The 18,424-nt window shown below is 40.1% G+C and overlaps 9 protein-coding genes across 9 annotated transcripts; 5 read left to right on the plus strand and 4 right to left on the minus strand.

Annotated features, from left to right (window-relative positions):
• The first annotated feature begins 789 nt into the window (after positions 1–789).
• Positions 790–1,596, plus strand: LOC132983143 (histone H2B-like). The gene is made up of 2 exons (XM_061049378.1): positions 790–1,113; positions 1,583–1,596. The coding sequence occupies exons 1-2, from the start codon at positions 810–812 to the stop codon at positions 1,594–1,596; spliced, it is 318 nt and encodes a 105-aa protein (XP_060905361.1). The 5' UTR covers positions 790–809.
• Positions 1,597–2,911: 1,315 nt separating this feature from the next.
• LOC132983376 (histone H1-like) lies at positions 2,912–3,596 on the plus strand. Its single transcript, XM_061049661.1, has one exon. It carries the CDS (start codon positions 2,912–2,914, stop codon positions 3,518–3,520), a length of 609 nt encoding a protein of 202 aa, XP_060905644.1. The 3' UTR covers positions 3,521–3,596.
• Positions 3,597–4,789: 1,193 nt separating this feature from the next.
• On the minus strand, positions 4,790–5,173 carry LOC132983387 (histone H2A). Its single transcript, XM_061049671.1, has one exon. The coding sequence runs from the start codon at positions 5,171–5,173 to the stop codon at positions 4,790–4,792; it is 384 nt and encodes a 127-aa protein (XP_060905654.1).
• A 347-nt stretch (positions 5,174–5,520) lies between these two features.
• LOC132983377 (histone H3) lies at positions 5,521–6,285 on the plus strand. The gene has a single exon (XM_061049662.1). The coding sequence runs from the start codon at positions 5,536–5,538 to the stop codon at positions 5,944–5,946; it is 411 nt and encodes a 136-aa protein (XP_060905645.1). The 5' UTR covers positions 5,521–5,535; the 3' UTR covers positions 5,947–6,285.
• Positions 6,286–8,195: 1,910 nt separating this feature from the next.
• On the plus strand, positions 8,196–8,517 carry LOC132983395 (histone H4). Its single transcript, XM_061049680.1, has one exon. It carries the CDS (start codon positions 8,203–8,205, stop codon positions 8,512–8,514), a length of 312 nt encoding a protein of 103 aa, XP_060905663.1. The 5' UTR covers positions 8,196–8,202; the 3' UTR covers positions 8,515–8,517.
• Positions 8,518–9,225: 708 nt separating this feature from the next.
• Positions 9,226–9,887, minus strand: LOC132983390 (histone H2B-like). The gene has a single exon (XM_061049675.1). It carries the CDS (start codon positions 9,614–9,616, stop codon positions 9,248–9,250), a length of 369 nt encoding a protein of 122 aa, XP_060905658.1. The 5' UTR covers positions 9,617–9,887; the 3' UTR covers positions 9,226–9,247.
• A 3,442-nt stretch (positions 9,888–13,329) lies between these two features.
• LOC132983381 (histone H3-like) lies at positions 13,330–13,851 on the minus strand. The gene has a single exon (XM_061049664.1). It carries the CDS (start codon positions 13,839–13,841, stop codon positions 13,431–13,433), a length of 411 nt encoding a protein of 136 aa, XP_060905647.1. The 5' UTR covers positions 13,842–13,851; the 3' UTR covers positions 13,330–13,430.
• Positions 13,852–14,188: 337 nt separating this feature from the next.
• Positions 14,189–14,618, plus strand: LOC132983384 (histone H2A). The gene has a single exon (XM_061049668.1). It carries the CDS (start codon positions 14,199–14,201, stop codon positions 14,580–14,582), a length of 384 nt encoding a protein of 127 aa, XP_060905651.1. The 5' UTR covers positions 14,189–14,198; the 3' UTR covers positions 14,583–14,618.
• Positions 14,619–15,626: 1,008 nt separating this feature from the next.
• Positions 15,627–16,460, minus strand: LOC132983398 (histone H1-like). Its single transcript, XM_061049682.1, has one exon. It carries the CDS (start codon positions 16,443–16,445, stop codon positions 15,837–15,839), a length of 609 nt encoding a protein of 202 aa, XP_060905665.1. The 5' UTR covers positions 16,446–16,460; the 3' UTR covers positions 15,627–15,836.
• Between the last annotated feature and the right edge of the window lie 1,964 nt (positions 16,461–18,424).

Raw genomic sequence — 18,424 nt, forward strand, 5'->3', positions numbered from 1 at the left:
TCTAATATGATTGGGTAAATTGTTCCAACAATGAGGTCCTCTGAATCTGATAGAGAATTGAGAAAACGTTGTCCTGATAAATGCAGAATGAAGTAAACTGGCTGATCTTGTGTTGTAATGATGGATTTGAGAATTGAGTTGAAATATATCTTGCAAACAGACGGGGAGTAAGTTGTTGACTGATTGGAAAACAAAAATACATATCTGAAACTGGCTTAGATGGAAGATGGGGAGTATTCGTAGGAACTGGAACAAAGCATTTACCCATATAATCCATCTTCAAAGCTTCGATTTTATAAGAGGCTTTGTGAAAATAATTTTGTTATTTTCAAAAAATATATGAATAACACATCATGAACGACATGTTAAGAAGAAGTAGGCTATAATTACATATCCATGAGGTAAAGGCAACATGTCAAACATTGTAGGACTAATAGCACTTTATCTAATTCAAGAAAAGAGTTGCCTCAAAAGTTGTTGGGAGAAAAGTTAGAATTGAAAATAACACATCTTCAATGGACATCTGCCTTAGGCTCTGAAATGTTGTCTTAATGAGCTCAAGTAACTTGAGGTATTATTTGGCTTCATTGGCGAATTGGTCATTATTGCCTTCTCAATAGTAGTTATCGGCAAAAGCGAAATAATGGTTAATGGCGAACCAAATCGGATAGCGCATGTGCACGGCCCCGAGCCAGCAATTCTCAGCCAATCTTTTGTGAGCAACAGCCCATCTACATTTACATTAACAAAAAATATACAGAGAATTCAGACCTTTAACCATTTGTTTCTGAGACCACCACTCAACAAGTATGCCTAAAACCGTGAAAGCGCCCAAGAAGGGCTCAAAGAAAGCCGTCTCTAAGGCCACCAAGACCGGCAAGAAGAGGAGAAAGTCCAGGAAGGAGAGCTATGCTATCTACGTCTACAAGGTCCTGAAGCAGGTCCACCCCGACACCGGTATCTCCTCCAAGGCTATGGGCATCATGAACTCGTTCGTGAGCGACATCTTTGAGCGCATCGCCGGGAAATCCTCTCGTCTGGCTCAGTACAACAAGCGCTCCACCATCACCTACAGACTTGTGGTCATCTTTCCTGTGTACAATGGTTACAGAGGTTCAAAGAGACATACAATTATTTCAACGCATGACTTCAATATACTCTTTGTATTCATACACTGTTAATATGACACTATTCACAGTAAAGAGATACAGCTCTGTAAGCAGCCAATTTACTCACAATACGTATGTTACAGCCCACGATAATCCAAGACATTTCTACTGCAAGTATATGAACTGTTTCCAGATACTGGAATAAATGTGTCCAATCCCTGAGCATGACAATGTTTTTCATTCAAATCAGATATCAATTCACCTTTAATACTTCCTGTACACTGATTGTAACTTACACCCCCCCAACTAACTTCTTGGTGAAAATTCATAACCATAGTTTCTGATGTTTTTTTTCTTCAATGAAAAAGATTACATGAAACCTTGTGCTGTCTGAAATGTGACAGAACAAAGACACGGAACAAAAAAGAATGTTCAATAAGCACTTCACAGACTTTCTGACACTTTTTTTACAGGCACACTGAACTAGGCCTGCACCCACTTTTGGGTCCCGACCTACCAGTTTAGAAACACTGTTGAAGAATGTGTAATACACATTGTTTTCTACACATTGAAATATTAAACAGTGACTAAAATACTAAACCAATCAAGAAACAACTTATTATAATGATATTGTTTGTTAACAACAGCTTTGATTCAACATAGCCTCTGTTGATTTGATTTGTTTCTCACTAAGGTTTTACTGACTTTCAGAGCAGCAAAGACACATTTTCAAAACATCCTGACAATTAATAGGCTACAAAAAAAACTTGAAGTCTGTTGAATTGGATATTTCACATGAACCAAAAGTTGAATGACTTTTACATATGTATGTAGTTTACAAATCGATCGTAAGTCATAGACTATTTGTAGAATCAGTATTGACCTTTTTTTTTTTTACCGAAAATAAATTAGAGAGAGGAGGAAAAATGACTCCACCATGCTCGAAGGTCTGAGCTCAGCAGAGGAAAATTAGATTAACTTAATTAATTTGTGTAAATGTGTAATAATCACGTTATACACATTGAAATACTAAATATAAAACCAATCAAGCAACAATTTATGATAAGGACATTGTTTGTCAACAACAAAATTGATTCAATGTATCCTTTGTTGATTTGATTAGTTTCTCAGCTTCTACTTTGGTAAGACAAGGCTATTTCAGAGAAGCTGCTCTCCACACAAACTCAAACTGATGTGCATATTAACTTGTTAGATTGTTACATCGTACTATTTTCAAACTTTAACTCTGTAACCTTCTTATAAAATGTATCATTTGGTCTGACCTGGAGCTCAAAGCCACAACATCATCTGTGAGTCTCCGTGTGTTTACCTCCAGAGAAAAGTCTCCGATTAAAACTAAACAAATCAAAGTACAACGTTAATGTTTGTTTTGTTCGATCAACGGATGCCTCTGTGTATACTATCACAATTTTAAATGCTCACATGTCTCATTAAGACACTTTAGGAGCCGAAATGTGACGGAAAATCCCCGCGTGTTGTCCAAACAGAGCGGGTATCATAGAGGTTTGAAGCCTGCTGTAATGAAATGAAAGAGTCCTCGTCCACAAACATGAGCTGAATCTGAAGAGATGAAGGTTTTCTAACTGTTCCGAAACATTTATTCGGTTGAACAGATTATATGTCTGAGTTACATCCCCATAAAGTTGAAGATAAAACACAAAGTGTCGCCACATTTCAGGCGGGAATAGAGCGTCTGTGTGGGTTGACTCTTCACGGTTCTCATGTGCCTTTTATTACTCGCCTCCGGTCGTTCATCGCCACACGTCCAGTGAGAGATCAACATGGCAGAAGAAGCACCAGCAGCAGCCCCGGTGGTGAAAACCCCGAAGAAGAAATCGGCTCCCAAGCCGAAGTCTGAGGGACCCCCCCTCCCGACGCTCATCATCAGCGCTGTGGCTGAGTCCAAAGAGCGTAAAGGTGTGTCCTTATCGGCCGTGAAGAAGGCACTGGCCGCTAAAGGTGTGGATGTGGTCAAGGCTAACAAACGCATCAACGCCGCCGTGGTGAAGCTGGTAACAAAGGGAACTTTGGCCCAGACTAAAGGCAGTGGTGCCTCCGGATCTTTCAAGCTCGCAAAGAAAGAGCCCGCAGCCGCCAAACCAGCAGCGAAGAAGGTCGCAAAGAAAGCTCCAGCCAAGGCGAAGAAGCCCGCTGCAAAGAAAGCGACACCCAAGAAGAAGACTCCAGTCAAGAAAGCGGCAGCAGTCAAGAAGTCTCCGAAGAAGGTAACAGCCAAGAAAACTCCAGTAAAGAAGGCAACCAAAAAGCCTGCTGCAAAGAGTCCCAAGAAGGCTGCCCCAAAGAAAGTGGTGAAGAAGACTCCAGTGAAAAAGGCTCCAGCTAAGAAAACAGCAGCGAAGAAGACTGCAGCCAAGAAGGCCAAGAAGTAAATCTTCACACCAGCATTCAATGCATCAAAGGCTCTTTTAAGAGCCCCCACAACTTCTACTAAAGAGTCTGTCCTCAATTATATTATTTAGAATCATGTGATCTATATTTAGAAGCCGCTGAATGTTGACATCAGCTTCTAGTGTTTACACTACTCACAGTCTAAGATTCTATCATTACTTGTCAGAATATTATGTTCAAAACACAGGATAGTTCAACTTTTATAATCATTTAATAATGTAGGTCTTGAGGTGTGTATAAACATCTCAATGAGTGTAGTAAGATGAATACAGGTAAGGACATTCTGCAAAAGCTAATTTTACATGGATATAAAGTTTAAAGGAAACAGGACAGATACTTTTAATTATTTATTATTTGAGTTGTTTCCTTATTTAATTATTTAATTGTTCATTATTGATCCGTTGTTGTGGTTTCCAGTTTCCTCTTACCAGACCTGATTGAATATATATGAATTTCAGCCAGCGTTAAACTCACAATGAAACATCCTCACAGAATAATTCATCTTGGTTTAATGACCCTCTGTTGGCTGAATGTGCTCCATATGTCTCTGCAGGATATTTTTTTAAGATTAAATCTGCTTCTTGAACTGTTTCTGATAATATTATAATGATATGATGACCACCTTACTAGAAATACTTATTTCAATAAAATACATTTCAAAAACTAATCTGGACAGTGTGTCAAATAGGATGTGATGATGAGTAAAACATTGAAGCTGAAAGACATCTCAAACGAGAAAACAGTGACTGAATTATTTTTAGAAAATGATGTTTGGGATGTGTGCATTGGTATCAAAGGACCAAAAAATACAATCCCCCACATATTACATTAATATGTACCCAAATAAAGAGATTTTATCAATATAATAAATGTTCCTGCATTTATACCGTGGTATATCGGAGTGCATCTTTGGTGCATTTACATTTTAAGCTTTGACAGACTACACTGAAACACATTTTCTTGTTTATTGTTTCTATTAAGATAGGAGCTACATTAATACAAACAACTAAAAATAAATCATGTCTACCCAAATATTACTACATGTGGTAATGCCCTGCACTCATATCAAGGAGTAACATTATAGGGACACTACTTACAGTAGGCTAATGGTAACACAGGATCTTTTTTAACTCTGATAATCTCAAGAGAGAAAAAAGCAAGTTAATTATTTTAGGAAAGTTATTTGCTCTTTTGTTGTGATGTGGTGGCTCTTAAAAGAGCCTTTGTGTTTCTTGTCAGGATTTGGGCCTCTACTTCTTGGCGGCCTTCTCGGTCTTCTTGGGCAGGAGAACAGCCTGGATGTTGGGCAGCACTCCTCCCTGAGCGATGGTCACTCCTCCGAGCAGCTTGTTGAGCTCCTCGTCGTTGCGGACAGCCAGCTGCAGGTGACGGGGGATGATACGGGTCTTCTTGTTGTCACGTGCAGCGTTACCGGCCAACTCCAAGATCTCAGCGGTCAGGTACTCGAGCACAGCCGCCAGGTAGACGGGGGCTCCGGCACCAACACGCTGGGCATAGTTTCCTTTACGCAGCAGCCTGTGAACACGACCGACTGGGAACTGAAGTCCAGCACGAGAGGAGCGGGTCTTTGCCTTTGCTCTGGCTTTTCCGCCGGTTTTGCCTCTTCCTGACATGATTCAAGTGTATCTCTAGACTCGGGACTGAGAGAAATGTGCTCTACGCGGACATGCCCTCTATTATATGACCGCGGAGCGCGCGCGTTTTTCTGCCCCTCCAACCAGACAAGAGGCTTCGGGCTTAGCAGCGGAGGGCGGACCATCCTAGCTTAGCTCCACAACTTTTCTCCAATGAGCGGCGCTGATCGAGTAAGGGGCTCGCTCCCCCCGGCGGGACTGAGCTCCAGACGCGGCTTTGTCACCAATCAGAGGCTAGAGGTCTGAAGCAGCGTCACCGGTCGGTATCCGCTCACTCGGTTTAAAAGCAGCTCGTCTCCGGCCTCTGACACATTTTTCTCCTTATTAGAGAATCTTAAACCATGGCAAGAACTAAGCAGACCGCTCGTAAGTCCACCGGAGGCAAAGCCCCCAGGAAGCAGCTGGCCACCAAGGCTGCCCGTAAGAGTGCCCCTGCCACCGGCGGCGTCAAGAAGCCTCATCGTTACAGGCCCGGTACCGTGGCTCTCAGAGAGATCCGTCGTTACCAGAAATCCACCGAGCTGCTCATCCGCAAGCTGCCCTTCCAGCGTCTGGTCCGTGAGATCGCTCAGGACTTCAAGACCGATCTGCGCTTCCAGAGCTCCGCTGTCATGGCTCTGCAGGAGGCCAGCGAGGCTTACCTGGTCGGTCTCTTCGAGGACACCAATCTGTGCGCCATCCACGCCAAGAGGGTCACCATCATGCCCAAAGACATCCAGCTGGCCAGAAGGATCCGCGGAGAGAGAGCTTAATCTGTCTACTGCTCCAAAACACCCACAACGGCTCTTTTAAGAGCCACCACATTTTACTCAAGAGATATTCCTCTACTGTTTGTTGAATTTATAATAATGATGAGTTTATTATTTCATTCTAGTCCCATGTTGTCAACTATTTCTCTCATACAGTACTGCAACCTCAATAATATTACAATGTAGTCATACATACAGGTATATAGAAACCATAGATATAGAGCACAGACATATTACAAAGTTATTACCATAATACACACTAAATTAATGCTACATTTAATTTGTTCTCCACTGAATTATATTAGAATTTGAGGAGTTATTCAAATTAATCACCAGAGTACACATGTATATTTAATATGTATTATCTCGTAAAGAGACATTGTCAATATTTAATCTCCCTCATATTTCCTGAGAGGTGCAGATTTCTAGAATCATCGTTCAGCTAAAAGAACTTCAGTAAATCACCAGCACACACTATGAACTCAGGAATCACTTCATTAGAGATGTTTTAATTTTTACGATAAATTAATGAGTCCCATAAAAACATTTTGAAGTTGATACCATTACATCTACAGGCCTTTAAGTTTGGATCACAAACGGGTTCACTGACGACCACTTGGACTAAATATAACAGTGATTCATAAAGACGGTTAAGATGCTACAGGATGCTCCTCATACAGATCCATATCATTTTTAAATACTGATGATAAAATACTAACTTTAGTTATAGCCTGTAGATTAAAGGATACTGTACCTGATATTACAGACAATGATGAATGCAGGTTAAGATCCACCACATTAGATTAATTATCTTTAAAGGCGCACTATGGGAACAAATAATGACCTATAAAGACACAGTTCTCTGAACCACCACAGAGTCTCATATATGAAAACTATATTCATCAAATATGTGTGTCTTTATATAACACACACACACACACACACACACACACACACACACACACACACACACACACACACACACACACACACACACACACACACACACACACACACACACACACACACACACACACACACACACACACACACACACACACACACACACACACACACACACAACACACACACACACACACAATCCATGCACATGATAAAAAAGTCTTGTTATAAAAAGTGATTGATGGACTGAGGAAACACACAAGAAGATAATAAAACACTAAAAGATAAGCTGGAAAAAGAACAAGATGATCTTTAAATCAACTAAACAGACTCAGATATAAAATAGATGTTTAATCAAAACTACTTAAAAGTTAGATACTACACATAATATGCAAGTTCAACTTGTGACAGAATGAGACAAAGTAGATGAAGAATTTGCTAAATATTATAAAAGACTCTTCTAAAAAGATACAGAGTTTGAAGTAAGGAGCTTCCTTATGAACAGGTTAAGACAGGAACAGAGCCAGGTAATGTGCAGGTGAATGTAATTTATAAGAAGAAATAAAAAAGATAGAGGAAACAGTCAAATCTCAAAAGTGGGTAAAAACTAACGAGAAAAGAAATACTATTGCAGACAATACCAAAGAGAGATGAGAAACAAAAATGCGATAATGTTTTTAATAATGTTAATTTACCTTGAACACATTAAAACTAATTCCAAAGCTTCACTTCTGGGATTTAGAAGTGTCTTTTGTTAAAGGGACTCACATAAAAGAAAAGTTTTAAAATAAATTATTTATTTATTTTCAGTTTTATGTATTTGTTCTGCACTCTAAGTGTGTTTACTTGTTGAATTTGTGCTATCGAAATAAATTACAATATAACATATTTTTGTTGGGTTGTTATAGACTTTCTTTTTGTTTCAACATTCAGTCATGATTCTTTAAAGGTGTGCTGATAGAGCTTCCTGTCCTCCTCTGCTGGATGTTTTTATGACCTTCGCTGTCCGAGGTGCTGAAATGATCCCTGCTGCAGCATGTTGTGTCATTTGTTTAGAAACAAAATACAAACTGTAATAATCTTCCTTCATCTCGGTGTGAATGATTTCACTCCAAGATGTTAAATGTTTTCGGGTCCATGTGGAGCTCAGTCAGTCTAACAGGAGTCACGCTGTCCCTGATTCATGCTGCTGTTCAGAGGGGGGCGCTAATGCTTCATAGGATTTTGCTTTGAAAAAACATGACCGAAGAAGAAGAAAGCAGCCCTCTGACTTCAATAAGGTTCTCAGAGACTAGATTTAGAAAAACGTGAATACCAACACAGACTCATTCAGCTTTCTACGACTGAACTGCTAAAATGTCTGGAAGAGGAAAGGGAGGTAAAGGACTCGGTAAAGGAGGCGCTAAGCGTCACCGCAAAGTTCTCCGTGATAACATCCAGGGAATCACCAAGCCCGCTATCCGCCGTCTGGCTCGTCGTGGTGGAGTGAAGCGTATCTCCGGTCTGATCTACGAGGAGACCCGTGGTGTGTTGAAGGTGTTCCTGGAGAACGTCATCCGTGATGCCGTCACGTATACCGAGCATGCCAAGAGGAAGACCGTGACCGCCATGGATGTGGTTTACGCTCTGAAGAGACAGGGACGCACTCTGTACGGCTTCGGAGGTTAAACCTGATCCACTCAAATGGAAACCCAAAGGCTCTCGTAAGAGCCACACACTTCCTTTAAAGAGTAAAACCCATTATATCTGAAAGTTTAGAATGTATGTACTCTCAACAGTTCTGTGAAATTCCGGCCATATAATTATCTTAACTAGTCTAAAAACGGATCATAAAGGGTGACATTAACATTACAGACACAAAGTGTCGTTGTTCCTTTTGAAAAGATCAGTTATCAACCGACTTGACGAGACGCACTCTCAAGGCAGCCTTGCATGTACACCGCATTTTAAAGTTTGTTATGTTACGCAGTAACTATATTTTAAATTATTCAGGCCGTTTGAGTTTCTGTCTGCGTAGTCGACAGTGACCTTGAAAAGTGACGCAATCTGGAGATTGAGACATACCAGACACATCCTTAAGCATCCTTCCCATAATCTTTAATAGCTGTAAAACAAACGCCTGTGTTTCTTCACCCACAATCAACTTTTATGATTTGTATGTATTGGCATATTGAAATGAAGATTTGATTTCTCAGTTGCAGTCTATTGAAGTCCGATTTGATCAACTCAATTCCACCATTTATATCTTTGATCTTAATCGCCTAAATTAGATTGTTTTATTAGTCGTAGCTGTATAGGAAACAATTGTAATAGTAATTGGTTCGGAATGAATCCAGCTCTTCGATTAAATGTTGGGTGGTCCTTAAAAGGACCGTTTTGTTGTTGCTGGTTATCAGCGAATTTACTTGGAGCTGGTGTACTTGGTCACAGCCTTAGTGCCCTCAGACACGGCGTGCTTGGCCAGCTCACCGGGCAGCAGCAGGCGGACAGCGGTCTGGATCTCCCTGGAGGTGATGGTGGAGCGCTTGTTGTACTGAGCCAGACGAGAGGACTCCCCGGCGATGCGCTCAAAGATGTCGCTCACAAACGAGTTCATGATGCCCATAGCCTTGGAGGAGATACCGGTGTCAGGGTGAACCTGCTTCAGGACCTTGTAGACGTAGATGGCGTAGCTCTCCTTCCTGGACTTTCTCCTTTTCTTGCCGGTCTTGGTGGCCTTTGAGACGGCTTTCTTTGAGCCCTTCTTGGGCGCTTTCACGGTTTCAGGCATGTTTTCTGAGTGGCGGTCTCAGTGACTGATATCGAAGTGAGTGTCAGAAAGCAGTATATATTTGGTGTTGAAGCAAACAACCATGTGCTGTTGCTCACACAGGATTGGCTGACCGCCACGGTGTGCAATTCTTAGCTTTCAGTCATGTGACCGGCGCTGAGGCCTGAGGTGCCTTTAGGGTTTAGAAAAGTAGCGACCACCGATGATCACTCCGAGGAGCTGCAGCACGAGCTGTTTAATAAACACAATACAAATTAGACAGCATAAACATTTCCCCCTTCAAATAAATATTGAATCATGTTTACAGTATTTATAGTTTTCTTATTGTTATTTAGATTTAAAGGTTTAAAATATTTTTTACATTCAGTGATGATGAAGCCTACCTGAGAATTATTTAATTTGGATTCATGGATTTAAAATTGAGCATGTAGTATAAAGAGGTTAATTGACTATTGACATTTTTTTATTTATTTAGAATAAAATACATTTTTAGGAAACAAAATTAATTGAACCATTCATATGATTGTCAGTAAAATCATCCGGATTCTCCAGAATAGCCTGGTTACTGAGTATTCATAATAAGAAGTGTTTTATTTTGTCTCCTTCAGTTAGAAGCTGTTGATGACATGTAGACAGTTTCTGTAGTTTGGATTCATCGTGATAACTGGACCATCATCACTTATTCACTGCAGGACAATTCACCTTGAGTCAAACACATTTCATATGATTATAACTGTTTATGTATATTTAGTTTATTATTGACGCATCTAAATTGACATGTTTCTACATATTTATATACCAAAAACAATAAACCAAAGTATCCATAAGTTAAAGTTGAAAATATTGTAAAAAGAGGAACACTGAAATATATCTAAATGTTCTGAAGAGTTTTTAAATATAAGTTGTGATCATCACAGTCTCAGTTTTTTCATAGCTATTCTCTCCACAAGTTAAGGGTTGATACTTTTCTTTTAAGTGTTTTAAAAACTAATGATGTCTACCTCACTGGTGTGTAAATGTAATAAAAATCAACAATGATTTCCATTAATTTTTCTCTCATTTATGTATTTTTTTGTCAGAATTGTAGTTTTTTACAATTGCTATGATCATTTTTTTCTTTTAACAAGTTTCATAAACTCTTAACACACCAACACACCTAAAACACACAATTGGCAAAACAGTTAATTTCATGCTCCAAACCCATTGTAAACTAAACTCTAACAGTCATTTTCAAAATACAATAATACACAAACACAACACACCATGTTCACCAAAACACTAACACATGTTGTCTTCCAACAGGAACATTTAGTCAATCACATCACAATGTCATAAAAACACTAACATCAGATGGAATAACAGAAACTGCATTACTTTACATGTGTCAGGTCTGCCCTTACAGACAGTACATTACAGTATATTGATCATAGATTGTTTTTTCTTTTGAAGCCTCTCTACATTTCTGTTTTGTTGGGTTTAGTAAATGCATGTATTTTGTTTATTTTGCTGCAGGAATTCAATACAAAAAAGGAATGACCCATATCATAGTAGCTTTATATAATGTATCGTTTATGAAAAAAAGAAGCCAGAGACAGAATTGCTGTACTAAAGGCTTTATTTCATTCTCAACAATCACCATGTTGATAATGGCAAGTTCCTGTTCCTCATTTAGGGGCTTTCCTCTACCCCCTGAGGGAGGTAGACGTTGAATCCTTAGAGAGACAAAATACAGTTACATATTAGAAACCGGAGGCTTACATTTACGGTAAAACATGGTTCAATTATTTACACTTTGCAGTAGGAGAAGCCATTATACAATATCCTACCTGTTGGTTTCTCTAAAAATCCAGACAATAGATGCCACTGAATCCTGGCTGAGATTTGGCTGTACTCGTTCACCAGCCATTCTGTATGATAGCCCGTGGCCCATGATAGAAGCTCTTATTTCATCCGTTACCCTAGCTCTGGTCCTTCTTTGAGCGCCACCACGCAGTCTAACTCCTCTTCCTCTACCTCATCCAGGTATTCCTCTCCCTTGCCGTTGTCCCCCTCCTCTCCCATGTCCTGGTACTCTTCTGCATTTTGACACGCTGGAGACTTTACGTGCTGACACTTTACTCATTACACTGTTTACATTTTCTACATTTTGAATATTTATACTTATCAGTTTTTATCTTATCTTACAGTATATTTCTCCATTTACTGTATGTGTATCACTGTAGTAATTTTTGAGTGTTTATTTTATGGCCTTGCGTAACAGTCTTTACATTTCACTGCACCTCTGTACAGGGGATATATATATATATATATATGTGTGTGTTTCAATCTACAATGTGAACAGCTATTCACTTAGACTTTAATCTATAAATGATGTTTAGAACATGATGTTATCTGTTCTGACATACAGTGTGAAATGATTGGCAAATTTGGCAATAAAAATCTATTGTTTTGGTCTTGGTTGAACTTGTATGTAAAAAAAAGTTAAAGCATTTTAAATTTGTGTTAAATGTATGCATTTTGGGTCAAAGCAACAAGAAATGTGTTAATTGCATAGCCTACACAGACAGATGTTGTGCTAACTGTGTAAAGAGTTTCGGAAAATTGTTAGAAGTATTGAAAAAAATGTCATAGCAATCTTAAAAAACTTTAAAATACTCTCACAATTATAAAATAGGTTTGTTCAGTAAGACTCACTGTAGTTTACTTTTAATCATCCTGCATCACTTCATCCTTCTTTTCTGATTTATTAAACCTGGACATAAGCAATGAGCTCATTCAATGAGAAAAAATGTATCTGTTATTGTTCATTTTGTTTAATTTTCACACTTTAATGTTCAGGATGTCTGACTGTCATCAGAACAGTCCGGTCAGAATACCTCCGAGATGCATTTGAACAATCACATTCACCTCCACTTAAGTCGTCCCTAGACTTTAAATTAATATTCATTCTTTATCTAACAGAGACGCAATGAATATGTCATTGTTCATTTTTAATGAAGCATTAGCGCCCCCCTCTGACCAGCAGCTGCAGTGTGACTCCTGTTAGACTGACTGAGCTCCACATTGACCAGGAGGTGAAGAAAACATTCAACATCTTGAAATCATCACACCGAGTTGAAGGAAGATTATTACTCTTTTTATTCTGTTTCTAATCAAATGACACAACAAGCTGCAGCAGAGATCATTTCAGCACCTCGGACAGCGAAGGTCATAAAAAACATCCAGGAGAGGAGGACAGGAAACACTGTTTTATTTATTCCAAGTGGTCGTCAGTGAACCCGTTTGTGATCCAAACTTAAAGGCCCGTAGCAGTAATGGTATCAACTTCAATGTTTTACGGGACTCAATTATCTATAGTAAAAATTATAAAGTCTATAATGAAGTGATTCCTGATTTCATAGTGTGCTGGTGATTTACTTAAGTTCTTTTAGCTTCTTCTCTCAAGAAACATATTGACAATGTCTCTTTATGAGATAATACATATTATATATGTATATCTAACTGACAAACTCTAGTGAATAACTCCTCAAATTTAAATATAGTGGAGAACAAATTAAATGTAACATGTATTAAGGTAATAACTTGTCTGTGTAATATGTCTGTGCTGTATGTTTAGGATTTCTATATATTTTATTACATTGTAATATTATTGTGGTTGCAGCACTGTATGACCCAATTCGTTGACAACATGGGACTAAAATTAAGTGATAAAATCATCATCACTATAAATTAGAGACAGTAGAGGAAGATCTCTTGAGTAAAATGTGGTGGCTCTTAAAAGAGCCGTTGTGGTTGTTTTGGAGAAGTAGACAGATTAAGCTCTCTCTCCGCGGATCCTTCTGGCCAGCTGGATGTCTTTGGGCATGATGGTGACCCTCTTTGCGTGGATGGCGCACAGGTTGGTGTCCTCGAAGAGACCGACCAGGTAAGCCTCGCTGGACTCCTGCAGAGCCATGACAGCGGAGCTCTGGAAGCGCAGGTCGGTCTTGAAGTCCTGAGCGATCTCACGGACCAGACGCTGGAAGGGCAGCTTGCGGATCAGCAGCTCGGTGGATTTCTGGTAACGACGGATCTCTCTGAGAGCCACGGTACCGGGCCTGTAACGATGGGGCTTCTTGACGCCGCCGGTGGCCGGGGCGCTCTTACGGGCAGCCTTGGTGGCCAGCTGCTTCCTGGGGGCTTTGCCTCCGGTGGACTTACGAGCGGTCTGCTTTGTTCTTGCCATGGTTTCTAGTCTCTGAATAAGAGGTAAATGCGTCAGAGACTGGACACGAGCTGCCTTTAAAAAGGTTGAGCGGATGTGAAAGTGTGACGCCGCTCCAGATCTCTAGCCTCTGATTGGTGACAAAACCGCTTCTGGCGCTCAGTCCCGCAGGGGGGATCGAGCCCCCGCCTCAATCTCCGCTGCTCATTGGAGAAACGTTTTTCAAATTGCGGAGCGAAGCCGCCCTCCTCTGCTGAACTCGAAGCCTCTTTTCTGGTTGGAGGGGCAGAAAAACGAGCGCGCTGCGCGGACATATAAGGGGGACATCTCGGCACAATTCATTTCTCTCAGTATTAACTCAAGAGATTAACCTACACCATGTCAGGAAGAGGCAAAACCGGCGGAAAAGCCAGAGCAAAGGCAAAGACCCGCTCCTCCCGTGCTGGACTCCAGTTCCCAGTCGGTCGTGTTCACAGGCTGCTGCGTAAAGGAAACTATGCCCAGCGTGTTGGTGCCGGAGCCCCCGTCTATCTGGCGGCTGTGCTCGAGTACCTGACCGCTGAGATCCTGGAGTTGGCCGGTAACGCTGCCCGTGACAACAAGAAGACCCGTATCATCCCCCGTCACCTGCAGCTGGCTGTCCGCAACGACGAGGAGCTCAACAAGCTGCTCGGAGGAGTGACCATCGCTCAGGGAGGAGTGCTGCCCAACATCCAGGCTGTTCTCCTGCCCAAGAAGACCGAGAAGGCTGCCAAGAAGTAGAGGCCCAAATCCTGACTTCAACAAACACAAAGGCTCTTTTAAGAGCCACCCACACTACACCAAAAGAGCAAATAACTTTCCTGCAAATCCCTCTGATACAGATTTATACTATAGTAGCACATGTTACGCTATTACTATGACAATAAGTGTATACTTATTCTGTTCAAATGAAAAATATATATAATAGAGTAGAAATACATGAACATTGATTATATTAAGAGATGAGCTCTCTGCATTTAGTTTGATCTGAATGTGACCTGAGGGAAATGGTGCTTTTTGTTTCTTTGCTGTAAATGCACCAATGTCCACAACAGATCAATAATAAATAATGATATAAACTAACAACCAAAATGTATAAAAGTATCTGTCTGGTTTCCCATTAAATTTCTATTCATGTAAAATTGTAATTCTAAATGAGTTTCCTAAACTCCTCGTTCAATAATATGGTGAATATGAAAAACTCTTCATGTTTCATTATTTGTATTGATAATTAATAATCTTATTCATGAATCATCTTTCAGTGTCTGTTTAGAAACCACTTAGGTATCACTTTGAATGAAGGTCACAATATTCACCATTAACATGTTAGCATGCTAATTAGTAGCATACTGGCTGCTTATAGGTCATAATTAAACTCTAATGAGTACCTTACTCTACAGATTCAGATTTAGTACAGTTCAGTTACATATTAAACATAATATAAGCAAATCACTAATATAAACAAGGCTAAATAAGACAATAGTAGTGAGTAGTGCAAAAAATGCTGAGATGAACAAGATCATAAATATATAGTTATCATATCATCATATAAAATACCTGGCTGTGACAACATGTTTCCACCTGGAGCACAATTCAGTGTTGATCACCCTCCAATTGTCTAAATTCTGTTTCTATAGATATAGATTAATCAAAATGTTGAAGGTCCATTTGATCAAATAAACTGAGCTGAGATTGTTCTTGACTGTACTGCATGTATTCAACTTATTACACTCATTGAGGTGTTTACACAAAGACCTACATTATTAAATGATTATAAAAACTATCCTGTATTTTGTAGATAATACTCTGAAAAGTAATGACAGAATCTAGAAAAAAGACTGAGAAGTGTAAACACTAAAAGCTGATGTCAACATTCAGCAGCTTCTAAATATAGATTACATGATTCTAAATAGTATCATTGAGGACAGACTCTTTAGTAGAAGTTGTGGGGGCTCTTAAAAGAGCCTTTGATGCATTGAATGCTGGTGTGAAGATTTACTTCTTGGCCTTCTTGGCTGCAGTCTTCTTCACTGCTGTTTTCTTAGCTGGAGCCTTTTTCACTGGAGTCTTCTTCACCACTTTCTTGGGAGCAGCCTTCTTGGGACTCTTTGCAGCAGGCTTTTTGGTTGCCTTCTTCACTGGAGTTTTCTTGGCTGCTACCTTCTTCGGGGACTTCTTGACTGCTACTTTCTTCACTGGAGTCTTCTTCTTGGGTGTCGCTTTCTTTGCAGCGGGCTTCTTCGCCTTGGCTGGAGCTTTCTTTGCCACCTTCTTCGCTGCAGGTTTGGCGGCTTTGGGCTCTTTCTTTGCGAGCTTGAAAGATCCGGAGGCACCACTGCCTTTAGTCTGGGCCAAAGTTCCCGTTGTTACCAGCTTAACCACGGCGGCGTTGATGCGTTTGTTAGCCTTGACCACATCCACACCTTTAGCGGCCAGTGCCTTCTTCACGGCCGATAAGGACACACCTTTGCGCTCTTTGGACTCAGCCACAGCGCTGATGATGAGCGTCGGGAGGGAGGGTCCATCAGACTTCGGCTTGGGAGCCGATTTCTTCTTCGGGGTTTTCACCACTGGGGCTGCTGCTGCTGGTGCTTCTTCTGCCATGTTGATCTCTCACTGGACGTGTGGAGAAGACCGACAGGAGGCGAGTAATAAAAGGCACATGAGAACCGTGAAGAGTCAACCCACACAGACGCTCTATTCCCGCCTGAAATGTGGCGACACTTTGTGTTTTATCTTCAACTTTATGGGGCTAAAACTCACACAGAGAATCTGTTTAAACGGAAAAAACGTCCCGTATCAGTTAGAAAACCTTCATCTCTTCAGATTCAGCTCATGTTTGTGGACGAGGACTCTTTCATTTAATTACAGCAGGCTTCAAACCTCTATGATACCCGCTCTGATTGGACAACACTCGGGGATTTTCCGACACATTTCGGCTCCTAAAGTGTCTTAATGAGACCTGTGAAAGTTTTAAAAGGATGATAGTGTAAGCAGAGACATCAGTTATTTGAATAAAACAAACATTAACCTTATACTTTGATGTGTTTAGTTTTAATCGGAGAGTTTTCTGTAGAGGTAAACACACGGAGGCTGTCGGAGACTCAGGAGGTCACACAGACTCACAGATGATGTTGTGGGTTTGATCTCTAGGTCAGACCAAATGATAGAATTCATCAACAGGACACAAAGTTAAAGGTTTATAATAATACGATGTAATAATCTAACAACATAATGAATCATTCCTGTGCTGACAGAGACTGAATACATCACATCAGTTTGAGTTTGTGTGGAGAACAGTTTTCTGTCTATAGGTTTAACTATAGGTTTGAATTTATATTTGAATGAAGAACATGCTCAGGGATTGGACACATTTTATTCAGCACTTTAATTTGGAAACAGTTCATATAATTGAGTAGAAATGATTTAGATCTTATAAGTATAAAATATGAGTTGTGAGTAAATTGGCTGCTTATCGAGCTGTATCTCTTTACTTTGAAAAGTCTATTAACAGTGTTTGTGAATAAATAGGAAATATATTGAAGCTTTTTATGTAAATTCTTGTCTTGTGCTGCTGCAACGCCCGAATTTCCCCTCTGGGGATCAATGAAGTATTATCGATAAGTATGTCTCTCTGAACATTTCTAACCATTGCACACAGGACAGATGACAACAAGAGTCAACAGACTGGATGTGAAACAGAGTGATACAAATCATTCATGCCATTACTTCATCTCACCTTGACTTTTGCAACCCCAGTTCTCCTGCCTTAGTGCAGCCAGACTTCTGATGAAGACAAAACACTTTGCTCACATCACCCCATTTCTAGCCTCTTTGAATTGGTTACCCGTTTCTTTTAGGATCCGGGCTTTACATGGCCAGGCACCAGACTACAATAATGAACTCCTTTCCAACCAAAACGGCCTCTGAGATCTGCAGGGTCAGGCCTCCTAGTAGTTCCTCAGTCCAGACTAAGGTCAAATATTTTCTGTAGTGACTCCTCAGCTTTGGAACAGTCTTCCTGTTGATGTACGATCTGATGACACTGTCTCTGTTTTTAAATCCAGACTGAAGACACATTTTTACACACTTGCCATTCAGTTTTACTTCTTACAGCTCAGTTTGAATGTGAGACTGTGTGTGCATTCAGTCCGATATCCGATACATAAATTATGTCAATATCTGACCTGATGCCGTTATTACACCGGGATCTGTCCTATCTCTACATTTTTAATGAAGTGTACCAAAGTAAGAAGAATATTTGTGAAATTATATTAAGTAGAAACCTGTGAATGAAACAACACACAGAGTAAAATCATCTGGATGTTTTGTTACAAACAGGACAGAAATACATCTCAGTAGTGAAATTTGTTCTGTTTATGGCCTTTTCATTTATTTGTCCTAATATAGCATACTTTCTATCCTTCTTTGTGGGGGGAAGTCTTTCTCCACATGCTTTTTGTGTGTATCCATAAGATCATTGATATCCATTATGGTAAGGTCACTTTATTTGTACATGTAGGTAGATTTGTTTACAGTAAGTGAGTCGGCCTCCTTTTACATACAAACCACAGCACAGGACA

This window comes from Labrus mixtus, chromosome 11 (genome assembly GCF_963584025.1).
Source record: "Labrus mixtus chromosome 11, fLabMix1.1, whole genome shotgun sequence".
NCBI classification, from domain to species: Eukaryota; Metazoa; Chordata; class Actinopteri; order Labriformes; family Labridae; genus Labrus; species Labrus mixtus.